The sequence below is a fragment of the Corvus brachyrhynchos genome, unplaced genomic scaffold, assembly GCF_000691975.1.
Source record: "Corvus brachyrhynchos isolate BGI_N302 unplaced genomic scaffold, ASM69197v1 scaffold223, whole genome shotgun sequence".
NCBI classification, from domain to species: Eukaryota; Metazoa; Chordata; class Aves; order Passeriformes; family Corvidae; genus Corvus; species Corvus brachyrhynchos.
This window is the reverse complement of record NW_008237174.1, coordinates 3,419,518-3,441,145: the sequence shown is the minus strand read 5'-3', so window position 1 is coordinate 3,441,145 and position 21,628 is coordinate 3,419,518. Positions and strand designations below refer to the sequence as shown.

The 21,628-nt window shown below is 39.7% G+C and overlaps 1 protein-coding gene and 1 long non-coding RNA gene across 3 annotated transcripts in view; one reads left to right on the top strand and one right to left on the bottom strand.

Moving 5' to 3' along the window:
* The window catches only part of LOC103612033 (vesicle-associated membrane protein 2), a 51,074-nt gene extending 39,853 nt beyond the window's left edge, over positions 1–11,221 (top strand). Inside the window, exons 4-5 of one of the 2 annotated variants that reach the window (XM_017728834.1) lie at positions 1,236–1,287; positions 3,412–11,221. In XM_017728834.1, the coding sequence (XP_017584323.1) occupies positions 1,236–1,287; positions 3,412–3,428 (69 nt within the window). In that variant the 3' untranslated portion in view covers positions 3,429–11,221. The remainder of the gene's footprint in view (positions 1–1,235; positions 1,288–3,411) is intronic. The other variant, XM_017728833.1, reaches the window with a different exon arrangement.
* Positions 1–21,628, bottom strand: part of LOC108445345 — a 31,007-nt gene that overhangs the window by 4,276 nt on the left and 5,103 nt on the right. The window lies entirely within an intron of this gene.

Genomic DNA, 21,628 nt, shown 5'->3' with positions numbered 1-21,628 from the left:
ACTTATGTCCACCCAAAATAAAACCACCTGTTCCTAAGGGAGAATGCCACATATACCCCTTGCTAGCCTGTTGTCTGCTTTGTCTCTTCAATCCACAGTGCTATGAAATGTAAAGCAAGAAAAAATATTCTGGGTAAACCACATGTACAAACACTCCAGAAATAAAAGCATCTAGGTTAGAAATTCAACTGAGTAGGTCCTCTGGGCCTGTTTTATGCCTAGAAGTGCAGGCAGCAGGACTTTTGGGAGCTACAAGCACAGATTTTGAGTTACGTTCACCCATGTGACTGCAGTCATCAGAATGATCTGCACTACACTAGACCTTCAAACCTACTCTCATTCTCCTTTCCTCATTGTCCCTTCCTCCTTTATCCTGACAAACAATCTCCCCATCCTTCCTCTGGCTCCCAGTCTCTGGAAAGAGAGGGTAGAAATTAAAAAAAAAAATCTCCTGCAAGCCAGTGGTTGGCTCTGTCCTCCAGACACATGTTAGGAGGAATGAAGGCCTTGATTTGACATGCCCATGTTTGTTGTTTTTCAGTCTTACTACTCGCTGGGGTAATAATGGCAACTGGACTGCAGCATCCCTGGAGGGCTCGTTAGCTTTCAGTGAGTCTCAAGTGGGGGCTCTGAGCCACACAGCTCAGTGCTGCTGTGATCTGTGCACAGCTGCCTCTGCTCTACCTGTTCCTGGGGGAGCAGACTCCTGCTTTGCAATGAGCTATTTCCAGGAGAACGTGCTGGAAACTGTTCTGGCTAGCATGGGCTGCTTCTCCCAACAGCACAAGCATACAAAGCAGCACAAATAGCTGCTGGGCTTTAGACATCTCCAGCTGCCTCTTCACTGACTTCAGGAACATGGGGAAAAGGGATCAAGTGACTCTGGTATAAAGTGGTACATGGCCATGGGTGACCCCAGCCACTGGAGTTGTTTTACTTTGGAAATTAACTATTTCTTTATTGCTAGAAATGGTTGAGGTTGGTCACTGCATCTTTAGCTGACAGGCAAGAACTGGCTAGCTTTGACAAGAGGCTATGTCCATTGTTGGTGGTCAGCTGGTTTTAAAATTGACACTAAATTTGGGGCCTTAACAAGTCTGTTGCAGTGAGTCTTTACAAGAGTTAAAAGTATGAGGAATGAGTCACTAAGTAAAAGCAAAAAAATTGAGGGGTTAATGTCTTTCATGTGAAAACCTGACTTTCTCTTTTTCTTTCTTATAACTTTCTTTTTATAGATGATGATCATCCTTGGTGTAGTATGCGCAGTCATTCTCATTATAATTATAAGTGAGTAATTCGTTTTCTCTTTTATCTATGATCTCAATAGCTTGTGACTTAAGAATGGCTGCTATATTAAAAGCCAAAACAACAAAAAAAGGATATAAAATATTTAAACTGATTAATTTGTGAAATTTCCCTTCTAGTGTTATGCTTTTATAGTGAGAATTACTGCAAACTCCCTGGACACATATTGGCAGAATTTGTTGACATTTAATGTTTTTTACATTAGCACGTTACATAACTTTCCCTAGGATTAAAAACTCTCCCTTTTTATGTTTAAAGTAAGTTTTTATGCAGTCTCAGAGATCTTCCTTTCATTATGATGAGTGCCATAGTCCTGGTGTTTTCTACTAAGAACAGTAATTCTTGAAATACCTCATGCCTATAAAAAGAGGGTGAAGGCACACAGGCAAACAGGCATCTGATGAATTTTTAAAAGCATGTAGGTGCCTAGTTGCTACCATATCAGCTAGAATTTGAGATGTCAGTGTTTCTGAAGATCCTTTGGCATCTCGAATGCACAAATGTTGTTAAAAGATGGCCCAAAGTCTCACTGATTTCTTTTCTCAGAAGATTATCTCATTCCATGCAGTTGTTGTAGGAAAGTTAGCTATGAATGAATAATAGCAGTCGTGCTGCTTGGGACTCAGGGATCTTGTAATGACAGGAATTGAACATTTCATTTATGTAACCCTATGTTAGCAACAGCTGTTATGTGACATAACTGTAATATGGCATTAACTCCTAAAAGGGAGATTTCTTCAGATGGGCAATCCAGGTAGTAACCCAGAAGAGATTCACCAGAAGGCTAGACCATGGATATGAGTTAATTCCCAGCTCTCAAATTACATGCCTCATATTAAACATGTTTCCATTTTCCTCTGTTGCTCCTGTAAAGGAGGCTTACAGGATCACCTGTAAAAATGACTAAATGGAATGAGATACATGTGACAGTTTATTATCCTTATGAACCATGGCACCAGCGTGACCCAGAATAATTCCAGGGTTTCGTAACACTGATACGGCAAGAATGGGAAATGGTTAGATATTAATTAACTATATTAACTGGGTACTCAAGGCAACGGGCTTCAAGAGAAAGACTGGCCCTTCTTCTGCAGCAACCAGACAAAAGAAGATGTGCAGCCATTGAACTAATTGCTGTGTATATACGCCTCATTGAGCATTATGTGATCTTAACAAGAAAGTAAAAAGCGGTCAAGATAGTTTGTAACTCCTCCATAGAAGTTAAGGCTGAACCATATATAAGTAGAACATTGTTTCACTCCTGGTTTAAAGTGTTGAATGCCTGTGCTGGTAAGTTTAAAAAAAAAAGACACTGCAAGTTTGACATGGGTTAGGTTGAGTTTAGGGTATTTAATCACAAACTTGAGTGCCATATTGTTCAACCCAGGTCGTGGCTCACCATAGTGAGATCTAGTACCAGGTCAGTGAGATTTAAGTGTACCTGTTGTTCAAATAATTTTTTCAGGCTGATTCTTCTGTATTAAGTGCCTAAAGGTTGCAGCTTCAGGAAGGACCCTGTGTATTTATCTCAATGCTGTATTTATTCACAGTAGCTCTCAAGTATATGTTTAAATCCTATAGACATCAAGCATCCAAGTGCTGTTAGACACAAGGCCTGCATGACTTTTCCAGTCCGGGATTTGAATGGGAACAAGATCATACCCTCCATGAGGGGTGGCTATAGATGCAGATAAGCTGAGCCATTCCTCACAGCAGCAAGCTTACCATGGGTGGTGAAATGGCCCAAGCTGCCTGCTGGAGGAAGCAATACAACACATGGCTTTGCAGGTGTTGCTGGAGCTGGGGAAAGCAGATAACATCACTGTCAGTCCTTGCCCTTTCTCTCATTTGAGCCACAGTCTCCCCTGCTTTCTACTCCAGTTTCCCCCCCAAATTCCATTTGACACAGGAGGACCATCCTCATGTCTGCTAGAAAGGAATACTGTGTGCAAGACATGTCATGCTCCTTCAGCTAAGATGTGCTAAAGATGTTTGCAATTCTCTGACATCACATGCTTCTGTAAGATAAAGCACAACAGTAACTCTGTAATAACTGTTGGTTTTTGTCTTTTTTTAATCTTTCTTTCCTTCTGCTTCATTTCCCAGTTTATTTCTCCACTTGAAAAAGCAAAGAAGGAAGACTTGGCACAACTTTGTTCATATCAACCAACGATATCAGTGTTCCTTTGTTGAACTCCGCTTTTTAATTCCCGGTGTCTTGGGATTTTTGCTTGTAATAACCCATAAGCATTCAGTGTGGTGTATTTTGGAATTCTGTTGTTTCCACAAGAAACTGTACCAGCTAAATACTGCCAAGTAGTTCCATACACTGTCTAATCACTGTGTCTTAAAATGTGTATGCACTGACCTTCAGAAACTGTAGTATATGAAAAGCATCCTAAAACATCTCCGAATCAGAGAATGCAGCTGTGGGGAAGCTCCTGTTTAAAGGGACACTGTCAGGTGGATTGGACTCAAATCGAAGGTTGCAGCAAACATTAGGACCAAAATTCTCAATCTGAGCTCCTAAAGTTGGATGGCAAAATCCATTGTCAGATGTATCTCTTATTCCCATTGAAGGAAGAGAGTGATACCTACAAGTATTCATGTAAGATATCACATTTCCATTTAGCCAACCAAACACAGATTTTTTTTGAGATTAGATGTAGAATCCAAGTCTAAAAACATTGTCTACAGAAAATAAATAAGACTGGTTTATCATCTTTTATGGATTTAATTTTTTCCTTATGGAAAACACCTAATGGTGTTTGGAACAACCAAGATGGCCTCAATACAAAAGCCAGAAAGAAAAAAAGTTGTATGACAACCAAAAAGCATTAGCTAGCACAGTCCTGAAAAAGCCAGGTGAAATGCAGAAGTGGTAATACAGGCATCACAAATTACTCAGAAACAGTTTCTTGCTAAAACCTCAAGGCACTGTTTGTCACGTGTCATGGGACATCTCTTGAATACTAATCCACAATAGTTAGGCCCAAACTTAAAGCACATGAGCAGCACTGGTGCTGTCTGCGGCTTTCCAGCTCTGTTGTAGGAAGCTGCCTCTGCACCAGTTTGCAGAAATGGTCCCTGCTGTGAGGATCATTCAAAAATCAGGAAGAAGGTAGGGGGGAACAGTGGAGAGAGGCTGAGAAACGGAAGGGTGCCTAGCAAAGCTTTCCTGAAGAAGAGGAAGGAAGAGAAACACTGTTCAAAGTAGTGGTGTTAAAAAGCTTTAAAAATATATATTTTAATTTGTGCATGTGGATAGTTCATAAACTAAAGTGTCATCTTTATAAAGTGCTCAGCTGAGATACCTATTATACTCAATTAATTTAGACTAACATTTGATGTAATTAAAAGAAATTATATATTGTGGCTTGAGAGAAAGTTCTTGTATGGTCTTGCGAATTTCTTGTTTCTTTCTTTTTAAAGCAGTGAATAGTTTAATCATCCTTAACCAAACTAAAAATGAATTAATCACATTTTGAACCAGGAAATTCAGAAAAGGATCTTTTTAGGATAACTCCTTCAGAATTCCTAAAAAGAATTCACAGAATTTAAAAAATAGTAATTTGGTGGGTTGGGGTTTTTTGTCTGCAATTTAATTAGGGAATAGAAACAGTGGTAATAGTAGTGTAAATATTCCCACTGTGGAGTATCTCTCTTGACATGGTTTTAGATTTAAAAAAATGGATACCCTGACCAGTTTGTTGCTGTGAATCTATATATAAATTGGGCTGAAGTAGAATTTTGCAGAGAGAATAAGTAATGATCAATTGAAAGGTTCCAGTTACATTCTCCCCTAAATATTTATTACTTTATAGTCATGCGTACTGCTTCATATCGTTAAGTCATAAGTGGCTCCAGTCTTAATGAAGCTGAATATTCAAAGTTACTAATTTGATCCTGGATTCCCTGGTATGCCCTGTTCACTTCAGTCCTTCAGCTGGGTGAGAACATAAACAATTCTGAAATCCTCATGGGTCAGACAAAAATCATAGGGATGATGAAAGGCCTGACTCCATGAGGTGACACACCTGAGTGCTAAGTATAATGGAGCTTTCACTGGTAGAGGAACAAGCCATCCAACTTCAGGACCCTTTTAAACTGCTAAGATAATTAGATAGCTGATATGAAAGAATTATCTCCTAAGATTGGGACCCTGCCACCCACACCCATGTTGAGCGTGGTGTCCTCACAGAGCTTCTCGACTGAAAAGACTGATGAGATGAAGATAGCTTTCGCTGGAGGTGGTGCAATCAGTAAGCTGATATGCTGATACTGAGCCTTAATGTAGATGTTCCTTCTCCTCTGAGAGGCTGAACTGAGTACTCAGCTGATAGGACTGCAAATACACATTACATCGTTTGAATCCTCTAGCTACAACCATGCAAAGCTCCCAAATGAAACTGTAGTGAAAGTGCTGTGAGGATGCAAAGCTTACATCCTCCCAGCTAATGTAGTTCAAGCAAGTTAATAATCAAAGTGGGACCTTTAGGTGAGAGTGGAGAATAGAAATTTTTCTTTGTGGAATGTGGACCCATTCTCTCTCAAAACTGTAACTAATGGGGGGGTGACTGCTGAATGTTAGTGAGACTTTGCAAGGAAGAGTTAAGAAATCTACCTTCTAGTGGGTTGTAGAATGTTTGTGAAGAGACTATTTCCTCCTGTGTGGTAATGAAATATGATAAATTAATATGTTTAACTTTCCAAAGTTGTTTGCCCACAGTGTGCTTGTGAATGCTGAATGTTTGCTACTGCTTGTGCCATGGTAGTTGGTTGTAATTGGTAAGATAAACCATGTAACTTTTCTAATTCAGCCCAGGAAGCATGAACAAGTATGTCTTTCCCTGATGCACAGACCCAGAGCTCAACTGCTCTTGCAGAGGGTTAAATCTTCAGCAAGGAGAGTATGGTAATATCGAACTGTTCAGGGTCATAGATTGTGCAACAGCATCACATATGTGCAGACTGGTGCAGAGGACAATCTGTATAAACACAGTTGGAGATCTTATTTGTGTTGAAGCCAGGATTGATTGCATTCAACTCGCTGCTTCTACATTTTAAATGTCCGTACAGTTACAACTGCCTGCCTGTAAATTGTCCATGAAGAGGTTAAGCCATTCTTGTTCAGTCACCACTGATTAGAATTTCAGCTCCTGCTTTGCACCACTGACTGCTGCCTAGGCTCTTCCCTTGGGCTGGTAAAACATCACAAAAGGGCTTCCCTTTAGTGACTCCGTAGCAAATCCTCAGGGCACTCCAAGGCCATTGCTTTCTGACTGCCACCTTGGGGACCAAACTGAAGACTCTTCTGGCTGGAAACAATGCTTTTGGTAGCTTTATCCAGAAGTAGACGTTGTTTGAGACCTGCCTATTCCATCCTTATAAGAAGCTCTTCCTCTGCTTTCTGGACCACAGCTGTACTTCTCAGAGGCTGTATAGCAGGAGGTGCCCTTCACACAGAGCATAGCTGAAAGGAAGTGGTTAACAGCTGGTCCGTGCCTGTACCATGGCTGCTGCTTGGCTTGTCAATGATCGCACATCAGCTTCTGAGCTTGAACAAGTGTTATTTGCACCCACTATCAACAGGCTAGTGAGGTCCTGCTTGGGCATTACACTTCCTCTCAAATTTAGCTCACGTTGCAGTAACACAGATGTGGCTTTAAACCTGAAAACATTGTTGCACATAACTTGGGAGGAAAACTTAGTGTGGAAGCCCTAACGACATACTTGACCTGATTTTCAGTTGACAACATTATGTAACAGCACAGTCAATCCAACATAGTCAAACCTAATCCAATACTATTAGAAGGAGGATGGAAGAATTTGATCAAGATTCTGAATGTAACCTAGAGTCTGTAAGACAAGGAATGATTTAGAAATGTAGATTTTTAAAGCTGGCACTTTCATTTTGTTGGAACCTGCATGATGTTAGCCCTGGGAACAGTTCAGGCAAGTAAAATATTTGGCTTTTTTCTTTTTATATAGTGATCTGCAATAAGTGACTTAAACACTCTCAGTGATGGGAGAGCAGGACATTATTGTCTGTGCAAGGATTGAATTAGAACAGCCTAAATCTGTTATGCTTTTGTCTGAGTAGCAAGACCTTTTAAAATTCTACTGTTTCTCTGTTACTACTCCTCTGACAGGGCTTCACCTAACTTTAATTTTATGAGCAGCTGGACTACTTCTTGTCTGAATACAATGGATTTTAGCTCTTAAGAGCAAGTTCTTGACTTGGCATCGGTATTAGAACATACCTGCAAAATGGTGATGTCTGCTTCTCAGAAGTGCAACTACCATGGGAGACTCAAACTTCAGGAGCTTTTAGAAGCTCGATGTTACTCAGCTCTTTGATGCTTTTACAGAGTGAATTTTCTCTATTCCATGGGAGATTATCCACACAGTGGGAATATGTATGATCTATTATTTTTTTTATGAGAGCACCTTGATTGCATGTTGGTGAGAGACCTTCACAAATAACCTAAAGAGCACTTGGGTATGATCCAGGATTTAGATCTCAACCCTGCTTCTCCTGCCCTTTAAACAGGGAAGAGGGCTGAACCAGCAGCCATGTAAGGCACTGGGGTCCCTCCCAATGTACACAGTGAGTATGAGAAAGGTCTCAAAGTCTCTATGATCTGGATTTGCATCCTGACCTGAACTTTAGATCTCTAACAGATCATAACCTTTGGGCCCTCTATGTAGTCAGAAGACTGAGATGCTCTTCCAGCCAGTTCTTCCTCACCTCATTTAGGTCCCTGTTGCTAGACAAGATACATTTGAGCCAGAGAAAACAAAAGCACCCTCAAATTAGCTTCTTTAAAAGCAAAATTTAAAAGGCTGAAGAAAATAGTTTGAAAAAAAAGAATTGTGGCTAGAGAAATTACTGCCTGAAGGTTTCTCAAATGGTAACATTATTGTCAGGAGGGATACTAGATTAGGATGTATGAAACAACCAAACCTCACACCAGTTGTTCTTTCTCCGTCTGGTCTCCTTCAGAAATACTTCTCTATTCCACTTCAAGAAAGGATTTTGTTTTCCTCTTCAGATAATTTCCCTTCCTTAGTTCATTAATGTATGTCTCAATTGATGTGCTCAGTAGTTTTCTTCTCCATTGAGAACTGGAAGACTCTCTGCCTTTAAACACATGCATAAAAAGAGATCTCAGCCACCCGAGGAGTTTACCTTCCTTCCTGGTGCACTGACATTTAAAAGCTACATCTTAGAATAAAGCAGAAGAACTGTGGCAGTCTGGTTACATGCAGTTTTGGTGGAGCAAACACTTGATTATTCAACAATGAGTCATTCCTGCAGTAACCTCATTCTGTCATGACTGTATCACATCTGCTAACTCTCCAAAGCAAAAACCATAACCTGCACTGGTTTCAAACATGAATACAGCCTCATGGTTTGCACGTAACACTCTATTCAACCAAAGAAGCCATGTGCTATAAGTTTAAAAGGGCAAAGTACTTGTTCTCAAAGAGAAAATATCATAGAGAACAACAAAGACAATTATGAAAAAACCTTCTCCATTCTTTAGCTCTTCTCACAGTGTCGGGCTTATCCATTATTCTTCAAGTCTCTTTCTGTTCTCTTAGAAAGCCTTTGTGGTTTTGGAGGTAGTGTATTTGGAACACGGTATATTGGGGTAGCGTTGTTCTGCCCTCTCATGGTGTTACTGTTGCCCTCAGCCAGAGCTCAGACAGGCCTTGGGTGAAGCAGAACTTCCTCCCCACAATGCCCAGCTCTCCTCAAACCAGTCTCCACTCTTGCAGGTGGTTGAGAACACCTGAGGCAGAATATGGCTCCTGGGTCTTAATTTGGTTCAAAATTATGTGATACAAAAGAAGGCTAAACAACAGCATTTTTGCTATACGACTTTAAATTGTAACACTGGAATTTGAATTAAACTTATTTAACAGTTCTTGTAACAGTAATTCCATTAGTTTTGTTGGAAAGAGAAGAAACAGCAAATAAGGATATTGTGCTAATGACAATATAGTAAATTGGGAAATGGTCCAAGTGAAATATCACTAACATTCAGTAACCTCCTTTTTATAAGTGGCTCTACCTAAGAGCACCTTTTTTTATTAAAATTAAGCAGTGCTTGTCTATTAAATTCAAATACTTTAAATGAACTATGACAGATGGTAGATTTTTTTCCTGGACAATGTGGCGGATATATGCAGGCAGGCTGGTGTAGCATTTTTTGCAGAGAGCACCATTTGGGGTATTCTATGCCAAGATATGGGGCTCCTGCCAGCTGCAGAAGTGGTCAAGGACTTAAGACAAATCAGGACTGGTGCAGTAAAGATAAAGACTGAACGTCCTCTTTGTCCTAGAGCAGTTTGGTCTCAGTAATGGAATCTTCATGATGCAGCATAATTATTTGGGTTACCCTTGATCCACTCCAGTACCTGTGCTTCTCCACCTATAAATGGTCTAAGGTGAGGATGGAAAATCCCTTTGCTGAATCCATTACATTCCTGTCATATATATATATATATATGAACACATGGTGGTGGCTTGAGCTTTTTGTAATGAAAAGTTTAAAAGAATTAAATCAGTTTCTCCCCCTGATACACTGCAGGTTTGTTTGAAGTAAAACTAAATAATGGTAGCTGCAATTATTTTCTTTGTAAGATCAAGGATTGAGATAGTGCATATAATGGACCTACAAACTCATAGATATACAACGCATAATTTTTTTCAGAAGTTTAGCTATTAATATTTATAGTATTGATCTGAAAGTTTGCTAAAATTTCTTTATTAGTGAAAGTAGTCTTGGCTGGAACCAAATTTCAGTGATCAGCATGACTACCATGCCACTAACAAGCTACCAAATAATGCAAGTTCAACCCTTCATGAAACCCAAAGGGAAAAAATATTTTGAATAAAAGTAGAAATGTACGGTAAAGACTATGGGTATAAAGTTTAACCATTACTCATTTAAGTATTATTTAAGCAATTGCCAGCTATAAAAATAGTCAAATAATGTAATTATAAAATAATAATTATAAAATAATTGTGAAATAATTAGCTTTCAAAGCCTAACTATAGATGAAATAATATTTTTTCTCATTAGAAAAGCTAGCTTCAATCTATGTTCCATCTACTTTTTCCCCAGACAATAAAATGCTAATGTTGCTATGACACACTCACAGGTCTGCACAATAAAACGTTACAGATAGCACACTACTTGTCATGAAAATGTCTTGTAAATGAAACGTCCTCCCTCCCCCAGCCATAAACCTGGTAAAATATTACTCACATTAGGTTTATCAGCATCACTGAAAGATTAGAAATTAGTACCTCCTACTCAAGAGTGGGACTTAAAAACATGCTTTGTCTGTTGCAAAAATACATTCTGAGGGGGAAGCACCAACTGTGTAGAGGTTAAATTTTTATTTGACAACTCCTGTTCTTTTTTCCTTCCCCTTTCCAAAGGAAGTGCTTATATATGTAGACAGGCATTTGCCATTTAGGCGAGATGTTCTCCTTCCAAGTATGAAAGAGATGAAACAGCCAGTATCTACTGTGAGCAAACCTTCAGTTTGTTTTGCAAAATAAAAAGTTCTCTAAGTGGCAATAGATAACTCTTATTATAAACTTGTTATGCTCATTGCAGGAAATGAGTTCATAGCCAGCTAATTAGTATTTTCCTTAATGACTTATGCTTGAGTCTTAACACAGAAGAGCAGCCTCTGGAGGTGTTTATGTAATCAATTCAGCACTGTAGTATCTCACACTCGCCAGCCTGGAGTGAGAAGCAAGGCGTGCCCTGTTCTGGAAGTGACTTCAACATGTACCTAAGCATATAGTGAATTTCTATTTTCTGTTTAACACAACAAAAACCCCTCATTTGTCCTTGCTAAATCCAGGCCTGATAGTTCTAATTCAGAAGAGGAAAAACCTTTCATCTGGATGAGAAAAAAATTAGGGAGAAAAGGACCCCTGGGGTTGCCTGGTCTGATGTCCTGCTCGAAGTAGGGATGCCTTTGAGGTTGGATCAGGTTGTACAGGTATTGTCTTGATGAGTTCTGAAAATCTCCAAGACCCATGACTCCACAACAAATTCTGTCATTGGGTATGTTCAATGCCCTGCCAAGGCTGATAAAAGTGCAGGAAACACCTTTGTAAATGCATGTGGTTTGTGTTTTTGCCTTTTTTTTGGTTGTACATTTATCTGATTAGAATAAAATTCAGATCTAGTGGAAGTAAGTGCAAGCCCCCTTTTTTCAAAGGACTTCCACTGACATCAAGAAATTTTTTCTTTCTTGTTGCCATTGGTCTAAGCCAGATGTGATCATGCTGAGGATATCAATGCATTCTCTCTCCTCTGAGTGTGTGAAGCCTACTTCTCTGACCGTGAAACTGGGAATAGACATAGAATCAGGTCCAGAACATCTGGTGAAGTCTTGTTCTGTATTGGCTGAGGTCAGTGACACAATCCTAAGTGGCTATTCAGTTACTAGACTGGCACCAAAGAAAGAAGAGGATTTACTGAGATTACTCTTTCTCCTCACAAGTCACCTTGGCAATACCACACCTGATTCAAATGCTGATGGCTTTCCCTGTTTTTCTTCAAGCTTTACTTCCTGTAATCGGAATAATCAGAAATAAGTTTTCAGTTGCCCTTTTAAAAACCCAAACCCCAGACCAAATGTCTAACTGCATTCTTTTAAGGGCCACACAGTGGTGTTAAGCTATGTAGTAATACGCTCAGAAAGGACCTGAAAGTCTGTGCTGAGAATAGCATCTCTCACCTCATAGACTCAGCTGTACTGAGCAAGGAGTTGTGATTTGTGCCTGTACAGAAAACAATCCATTTGCACCTTATTGGAACTATCTGGAGAGGAAAAATAATGCTGTGGAGACCAGGACATTTCTTAAAGTGCTTTACCTGGAGGTCAGTGGAATTTCATTTATAAATGATAGAATGCATGCATTTTGATGCTGAAATTGTGATGACTTACAAAGTTTGATATTACTGTACTTTTTTGTGAACAGTGATTTTTTTGAAGTGGTGAACATATTTTCCAAGAATATCGTAGACATTTGTAACATGTATGTTTGTGCCAATAAATCTTGTTTTAAGAAGTTTGGGTTTGTATCATTCTGTTCCCAATACACACAGTTTAAGGACAGTTGAGCAGCTTCAGCTTTCCCTCTCTGTGTTAAGTATGGGAGACTTCTAGAAATGAAGATTTTCTAATTCACACTGAGTTTTTACATGTTCAGTGTAATAGAAAAAAAAAAAGCATCACTGTTGTATAAACAGTAATGAACCCTGTACAAAAATATACAATCATTAACAAATTGTGAATAGGAGCAGATGAGAAAATGTATTTAGTGCATTTGACCATATTCTTAATTTTCTTAATGGTAACATGGGTTTTCCTTTAATAGGGCATGGTTAACTCGGGGAACTCAATGCCATGATATACTCTTAGTTCACCAATTTGGTGTACATTGGACAGTTTTTAGATGAAGAAAGAAGGGTTTTCAGTGAGAGGAATACAGACTCTCTTGCAGGGTCCTCTTCTGCCTTAACTTGAAGCAGCTGGTGCTGGCCACTTGTGTGATGGATTAATGGGGCATGGTAACTGTTGCCATGGTTATTCCTAATGAACAATTAAGCCCTTTGAAGGGACAAGAGTTGGAAGCTGCTTTTCTCCCCTTCCTAGCGCCTACACCTAAATTTTAAATTGCATAAGCATCACAGTAACTCCCAGGTAGCTCCACACCTTCAATGCACTTGGGGCATTATTCAACAACTCTAATTTTGTTGCAAATGGTCTCAGAACACATAAAAGGCACATTATTGTCTCTCCCCACCCCAAACCCAGGTAATGTCAAGATGCCTTTTTGTATGAAGGTTCTTTATTAGCAAAACTATAGATTTGTCCTTGGTAACTCAGTGCACCTGGCAATCAATTGAAGACACTTTTGAGTCTAAAAGGAGGAGCTGGGACAAAGCAATCACTGATTTCATACATTGCACATTCTGGTCTATGTGAAATAGCAAATAAGGACCAAGTGAGAAAGTGAATTATGTTGACTGGTGCATGTGAACATGATATTAAAGAACACAGGAAGCTGATCAAAGCCAAAGTGAGGCTTATTAAGAGAGCACAATGGGCTGATGCTCCACTAGCACTCTTACAGCAAGGTTGCGTAATTAGCTCAGTTTTATTGAAAAAAATCCCAATATCTGACTTTTGAGCTTACACAGAATTCTAGAAAATGACAAAACCAAGTGAAAATGAAGTTATGTTTAAAATAATGGAGATATTTAGATGGATATGGAAGAATCAGTAAGATTATATGAAAAATCTATCTTTCATTCTGGTCAGATAGATTTGCATAGTTCATGACAGTTCAGGGAGCAGAAAGAAGAACTGCTTCCTAGGGGTTATTAAACTATGTGGGGTGACGAACTCCTGGGACATGCACATGCTTTGGAAAGTCAATACCAGATAGTTCAAAGACAAAACAATCCTTGAAGTGACTGCCTACACACTTTGCTTTGTAAGCTGAAGTACCTGAAGGTAAGTGAATGAATACGATACTTGTAAGTGCTCCTGACAGTTTTGAAATTTAAAAAAAAAGTCTCACATGACTAAAGATGGTCAAAACTGCAATCTGAGAAGAAAAGTTGGCAAACTGCTTGAGTTCCATATGAAAGAAAGGCAGTGGTAACTACTAGAGAGCCAAGCCAGCTCTTTTTGCTTTCCCGGGAGTTTTTAGTCTAGGGGAAAATTATCTTGTAACACCGCCTGTGGTTGGGCAGCTCCAATCAAAAGCTCTTACCGCGCCAAGGTAACCATGAAGAGCACATTTTACTAGGGGAATTTCCTGGCACAGACTTATTACACTTTTAAGGCAGTTTTTATAATGATTCTGCAGAAGTAACACCCTTGTCTTCTCCTTTATCATCTGAACAGTGTAATTATAATTCAACAGCTGTTGGCTGACTGCTTTACAAAGGCAAGTAAAGCCTGGTGTTTCTACATTCTGTTGGCCATAAAGCAGATTTACTCTGCAGAATGTAGTCAGTGGGTTTGATAATTTGACTTCTAGTACTTACCTAATGACTGGCAGGTTGTTCTTTTTATTAGGAAATGTACAATACAACATCAAGCTATTTACATCTTCCCTGGCTTAGCCTAGAAAACACCTGCTCCATGGTCCAGTTTCACCAGGAACTGGAAAGGCTTCCCAATACCATACAGTGCATGCTTCTGTGATATAATCTGTAGTAGTCCATAATGACAGTGCACTGAAAGAGCTGGCTAGATCAGGGGTGTTGCCAGCACCATACAGCCCTGCACCAATCCAGGTTTTGTTAAACTTCCTTCCTAATGTTCCAAGAAAGGTACAGAAGAGAGAAAACCAAAAATTCTCACTAGTCTGAGTCAAATGACCAGGGAGACAGGGAGGAATTTTTTTTTTCTCAGATCAGACTATCCAGTGAGTCAGTTCAGCTGTGAACAGGATGCAGAAAGCAAGCATCTGGAACTGTAATGCCCCAAGGAACACGGAGGTTAATAGTGATTGAGGATCTGGGAATGTAAACCAGTAATTACAATGCATACATTGCACTGGCAAAGAATACTTTAATCTCCTTTTAATGTCTCACTTTGAAGACACCTATGAGTTCCAGTGACAAAGTTCAATCATTTTATCACCAGGAACTGTCTGGATTAGTTTTGCCATCCTTTTACCTGCTTATCAGTCATCATTTCATAACCACACATGCTCTTGGCCTGCTTCAGTCCTCTAGAAAGCTCTATCTGAGCTTAATTTCTGAGCTGGCTCAAAAATTCTTTTTATTGTTCTGCTTACTATCTGGGCACAGTGTATAGTTCTTACTCTTCTGTTTGCTGTTTTTCTTCAGTTTGACTAGCCCATGTCCTCCTTAGTCATCCTGACAGTCCATCCATGCACACTTGCCAGTTCTGTCTCTTATGACCATTGCAGTTCTCAGTTCTCTGCTCCAAGTAAAGGTTTGCCAAATGCTGTATGTGGTGGCACAAATGTTTGTGACAACCTGAAAATATCTTACTACCATATTAGTATTTCTCACAAGTGCCTTTACCCTCCAACCCCCATGGCAGTCATCCTAATCATCCTGTTACACCTGTTGGGTTTTTTAATCTCTTTTTCTTATCTTTACAAGTTTAGGACCAACAAAATTATCATTGTTGAATCAATAGCAAGCGATATCCTCAAGAATTAATTTGATCCGAATTCTCCTGCCTCTATCACCAAAACAAATCGTATTGATACATCCAGTGCCCAGCCAGATGGCAGCTAGGTGACCTGAGACACTGCCTATAAATCAACTAACAGTTTCATTTCAGTCTTTTGTTTTACTCAAAATCTCACGGTTTGCATGACTTTTTCTCCCCCCAGAGGTTTTTTATACTAAAAGTAGAACTTGCCTACTGCACTCACCAGCTGAGGCATTTCTTGACCACTCAGGTATCTCTGCTCTGTTTGAATGCCTGTTGAAAATACTATTATTTCAGGTTGCCTAGGGTTGGAAGCTAGATGGAAAAAATCACAGTCTTTGTTAAGGAGAAAAGACATCTTTGGATAGCTGTAAGCACAAGTATCCTCAAGGCCTGCCTTTAACATAGATAAAGAGCCAGTCCACATCTTTTTCTGCAGCTGAGCCTAGAACTTGAAACTGTACGGAGTGAGAAAGCCAAGCTTGGCTGTATAAGTGGTAGTGCTGTGCCCATTATGGGCTTCCCTTGCCTATATGTAGATTTATCAGCTCTCATGTAGGATATTGAAGTGTCTTCTGATGCCATTAAGACAAGGTATCCCTGTGCCTGGACTTTATTAAAAATGGCCTTTGGGTAGATCATTAATACACAGTTAAGTTCAGTCTGAACACTTCTTCAGCCTTGTACAACACATCATGATGTGATGATGTGATGTGATGTGATGTGATATGTGATGTGATGTGATGCCTGAAAAAGAGAGGAAGCAAAAGGCACATAATCATTAAAAATGAGTTCCTCAGCATATAACCTGTCTGCTCCTATTTGACCCAGACATGAGGGAGGAGTCAAAACTCAATCCACTCAAACTAGCAGCTTCTATTCCTGATCATTTTCTCTTTGTGGACCATAGCACAATCTCTGGAAGCTTTCTGTAGAGATTTGCAGAACTATCTCTGCCCCTTAAAATAAGCTGACAAGGATGGGCACATCACTATATATCTGCAATGCCAGAAAGCAGGTTGTCTTTTAAACTTCCTTTTCCCATAGATAAATATGTAAATATTTAAAAAGAAATGTCTTGCTTTTAAAACTGCCTTAATGGAGGAAAAAAACCCCCAAACAACAAAAGCCCCATGTTTTTTGGTTTCAGCTGTCCAGCAGTGCAGCTACCTGCCTGCTGCAGCTCCCTGAAGTGACTCTGTGCCTGGCCCAGGAGGCATCCAGTGAGCAGAGCCACGACCACCCCATGGTGCCCAGCCTGGGAATGACAAACAGTGGCAGCCAGTGCAGGCAGCGCTGCCCTGTGACAGCAGGGGCACTGTCAGTCACCGCTTACTGCTCTAGTGAATTTATTTCACAAATGATGCCAACATAGGCTAACAGGGTCAGACTCAATCTCAAATGCAAAACAAATTTGGTCACAATTTGTCTGTATGGGATTAAACTGCACTGAATGATGCCTTAGGTTTTAACTTTTATATTTTTCAAATCCTGTACTAGTTAGTGTGTAACTCGGAAGTTTTGTGTGGCCTGTTAGCTGCTGTTCTCTGATGCTGGTTAGACATAACAAGCCTCTCTAGGTTTGCTCTTCAAGGACACCAGGCCCCAAAATGTACAAACTAAAGCCTCTGAAAAAGGGGGCAAACTTGGGGTAATTACATAATTAACTGAGGTTATAATTGGAGAATTAACCATGATATGCAAATGATCCAAACTTATAAAAGTGTGAAGAACCCGTGGCCCAAGGTCCATCTTGGGTGTAGCCTTTTGACTGCCCAGGGTGTACCTCTGAAGGCCCTTCAAATAAATACCTACTTTTATTCTTTTATTTTGTCTAGTCTCTGTTTTAGGTGGTCACCCCAGGCATCATGTCCACCCCTTGGGTCAGCCATTCTGCTGTAACTGGCATTCATTTTAATAGTTTTTCAGAATTCTTCTTCACCTCTCGTACATCAGTTTCTTCAGCCGAGGCTTCAAATTTCTCAAATGTTTTCAAACGTAACAGCATTTTTCTTTGTGGGTTTGTCCTTGTCTCATTCTTCCTCTCTGCTTCATCCCACCTGTTCTCTGTTTCATGGTGCTGAACAAAATATTGTTCTCCCTCCTGTCTACAATAGCTATTACTTCTCAAGTAAGTTCATTTAATTCTTAAATTCCCCACTTTCTCTATGGAAAAAAGTAATCACATGATTAGTGTCTAGCCACAAAAGTTGCACACTTGGACTAAGCCATCAAGGTCTTTGCATTATCCTGATGCTTCCAGGGCTGCTTCCTAAACATTGACATTCTCTGTTTTGGTGTTGCTCAGGCTGACTGATCATGTTGTCTTGTTTGTCATTAATAGAGTCTTTCAACTCTTGTTTAAAAACAAGTATAAAATATAAATGCACCTTGGTCTTCAAGTACAAGGCTGTGAGTTTCTTACGTGTTTTAGGCCCGTGCTGTGCTCTTGCAAGCATCATAAAACACTGCATCAACATGGAGAAATACCTGTTGATTCCTTCATGGGATCTCTAAAGTCACGAGCCAGTCCGGAGCATGTTGCCTGCAGCTGTACAAAGGCTCCCTGTGTCATGTGCTGCATGGGAATGACCTCACAAGTTGAATGGAGCTACTGAACCAGTTATGGATGCAGTCTGACAGTCACAGAACAAACATGACTCATTTAAGAACATTCCCTACCTTCCTTTTTAATAACTGGTTTCTCCAAAGTCAGTAAACTAGAACTGAAGGGAGAACAAAGAGTTCTTCAGTGAGCTCTGCACAGCGTTCTCACACACCCATTGCTGCGCTGCAGGAGCACATTTGAAACAACAGCCCCACAACAATTTCATCTTCTCTGATGGTGTCCAAGCTCTCACACTGTAATCACCTCTAGCAGCAGATACAGACATGCCAACACTAACAATACTAATACCATTACTAAGGAATGAACGGTTCTATGTCCTGGATTTAAAACCAAAAAGCTTTAAAAATACTAAATATTGGTGTGCTGCAGAGACCATCAACCATGATTATCATAATGATGGTGTTGAAATGAGAACAGGGTTCTGAAAATAGGGAGATTTGTGTCTAGTTTGATGAGTAAAGCTTGGTTGTGTAACTTCACACACAAGAGTGTTCAACTTTGACACTCATGTTTTCTTAACAATGGGCTAAGAAATTAATTCCTGGTATGTTTTTGCTTTTCCACCTTGCAGTATATCAATTATCACTTTGATAAAACTTTTTGACAAAGTAGACAATAGAAATTACAATATATCAGGGTAAACTTTGAAAATTAGAGCTTTATTTGTAAAGTATTTTTGGTATTATAAAAACTTAACTCCACCAATGCCATTGACAACAAAGAAAGAATCTTGACTATATAAGGGGAACTGAGGCTTTGTTTCAGATGAAGCTATTAAAGTATGCAAATAGTAACGTACTTTTTGAACATGTAATACACAAGTCCTCATACTAGGTCTTCTCCTATTGTTTCACTTTGATTGTAGTGGACCCATACTACCTGACTGCTGCAGCATCCCAAGTTGGAAACAATGAAATGCATTCACTTCAGTAGCAGCGGCTGTTCTTGGACGGGCTCAGTGCAATTTTCAAGTATATTTTGTTAATGGTCTCCCTATACAAGTCATTGTACTGTAATCCAACAAATGGCTGGGAAAAACATCGTTCAAACAGTGCTGGCTTCTGTAACTGACATTTGACATTAACTCAGTGTGAATTGCAAGATTCTCCATCTCAAGATTTTGAGGTGTGGTGTAACGGCCTCATGATGTGGGAAGTGCCATGTCTCTGGTCTTGGACACTGATTTGTATTTCTGAGGGACCCGAGTCCAAGTTCTAATGATCAAGTTTGTAGTGAGGTAATAGCTTATAGATAGGGACATAATGTACTTTAATTGCATTTTAGAACTTGAGGAAATGTTTTCTCAGTAGTAAGTCAGTGTATGACAAGAAAAGTTGATTCATTGGTTATTAGGTTCCAGTGAAATCTAAAATCTTTTCTGATTTGCTTTCTGAAGTGCCTTGAAGAGTAGCACAACATCCTCTCTTACTAGGCCAAAATGCAGCTGAAGTAGATTAGCCCAGTCTTTAAATAGGAGCTGTTAAGTTTAGTCAAAACACCCGCTGCTTTTAACCCTCTTCTTAACGAGAGTTAGGTAACTCTTGATAGGGAATCTCAGATAGGACCATAGGAAAACTAAAACACAGTAAAGGTGTAAAGTCTTTCTGCAGAGGAAAATTCTCCTCTTTCTAGTAGTCCCATGAGTGGGGGAACACACAAGGAAACACTTCAGCAAACTGTAAGGCACCGTGAGTTAGGACTGCAGTGGAGCCCAGCCTGCCCAAACAGCTGTGTGCTCCCCAGCTGGAGCAAGGCTCTAGCAGAACAGGCTCAATAATTCAGCACTACTGACTTGGCCCCTTGGGTGGGTTTTCCATCCACTGAGCTCTGTGCCTGTCCAAGGAGTGCCACTACTTTAAAGCTGGCTTGAATGTGCCTTCACAGGCTGTCCCTACAATGCAGGTGTACTCCAAGGCTACCTCAAGTCACTGTCTTCCTTGCACTGTATTCATTTAAAAAAGAACAAGAATGCTATTGCTACATGAGAGGAATCAGTCTCCTAACTAAGCACTGCTTTCTTCAGCATTAAATGAAGGCAGCAAAAGCTACCAGCATTGTTACCAACAACAGCTGGTTAGTAATGCACAGTAGGGGAGCAGGGCTGGGGAAACTGATAATTGTAAATTACCCATATCAATAAAAGGGCTGAAAGGCAGCTGGATATGTTTTTTAGACCCACTAGAAAGAAAAACACCCCAATGCTCACTTAGTTCTCTATCCGGACCCAAAGAAACCATGAGCCCTACAGCATTTTTATAAATGCCTATAGGAGGCATATCTCACAGCTCTGCTTTTTTGGCAAGGTAAGATCTCTTCCATCTTTCTGTTTTGTTCTAGCTACTCCATTTTTCTCAAATATAGTTCCTTTGCTTTCCTGTAGCACAGCCTTTCCTCTAATGAACAACAATTAGCTAATATTACTTAGGATTACTATTTCCTGCTTTCTTTTTATGTCCTTTAACCATTCTCCTTTAAGAAATGTAAGGGTTTGGTTTGGGTTTTTTTTCTACTCACTGGCTTAAACTACTTGTTTATTTATTTTTTTTTTTAATTGTGTAGTTACACAACAGAAGCATTGAGTTCCAGAGTTCTTCTACTGCTAATGAAGTATGACATGTTACAAGTGGATAGAACATGTCTCATTATGGTAATGAGTACTATATTTTAGTGGGTTTCTGTGTAAAAAAGGCTCATGTGATTGTTTTGATTTTGTCTGCTTGTTTGCCTCTCCCCATTCACATAGTAATTTTAAATTTATTAGCTACTGACAGATAGGAAAGAAATCCCAAGGATATTCCAGCCACATAATTTTCAAGAAATGTTATACCTAGGAAACAAGGTAGTCGAGGATTTTCTCCCTAGAGCTGCACTTAGTAAAAGACTGTAGCTAAGCTCACACCAATTAAATACCAGATTATCCACAAAGATAGGAAAGATTTCTGCCCTCTTTGCTTTAGTTACTCTCTTCTTTTGTGCAAATTGCCAAAGCTGTTTATATCAAAGGGATTTATCCAAACACACTTTGTATCAATCCTTCACCCCCTGGTTCTATGTTTCAATGACAGCGTGTAAAGCGAGCTGTCCTTTCTCTTTTAATTTATTAGAATTAAACCAAAAGACTTTCTGACTGCTTATCAGAAACTTCTATTTATTGACACATCTGTAAAACTTTGTTTACTGAAGTCTCTTGAATTGGCTTAGTACAAGGGACTTCTGCCTGAAAGGCTTATTAAAATCCCTACTTTGTTTTCAGTAGTGTGGCCAGGTACGTCAGGCTTCTCTTCCTGAAGCAAACTCAGCCAGTCACTAAACACCCTCTCCAGAAAACAAACCCAAGCTTCCGCTGACTTCAGTAGCAGCGACGAGCAGTTCAAAAGCTCAAGTGTGAACTAAAGCCGGAAAATTAATTGACACAGAGGAGTAATGGGAAACTCAATCTGAAAATGA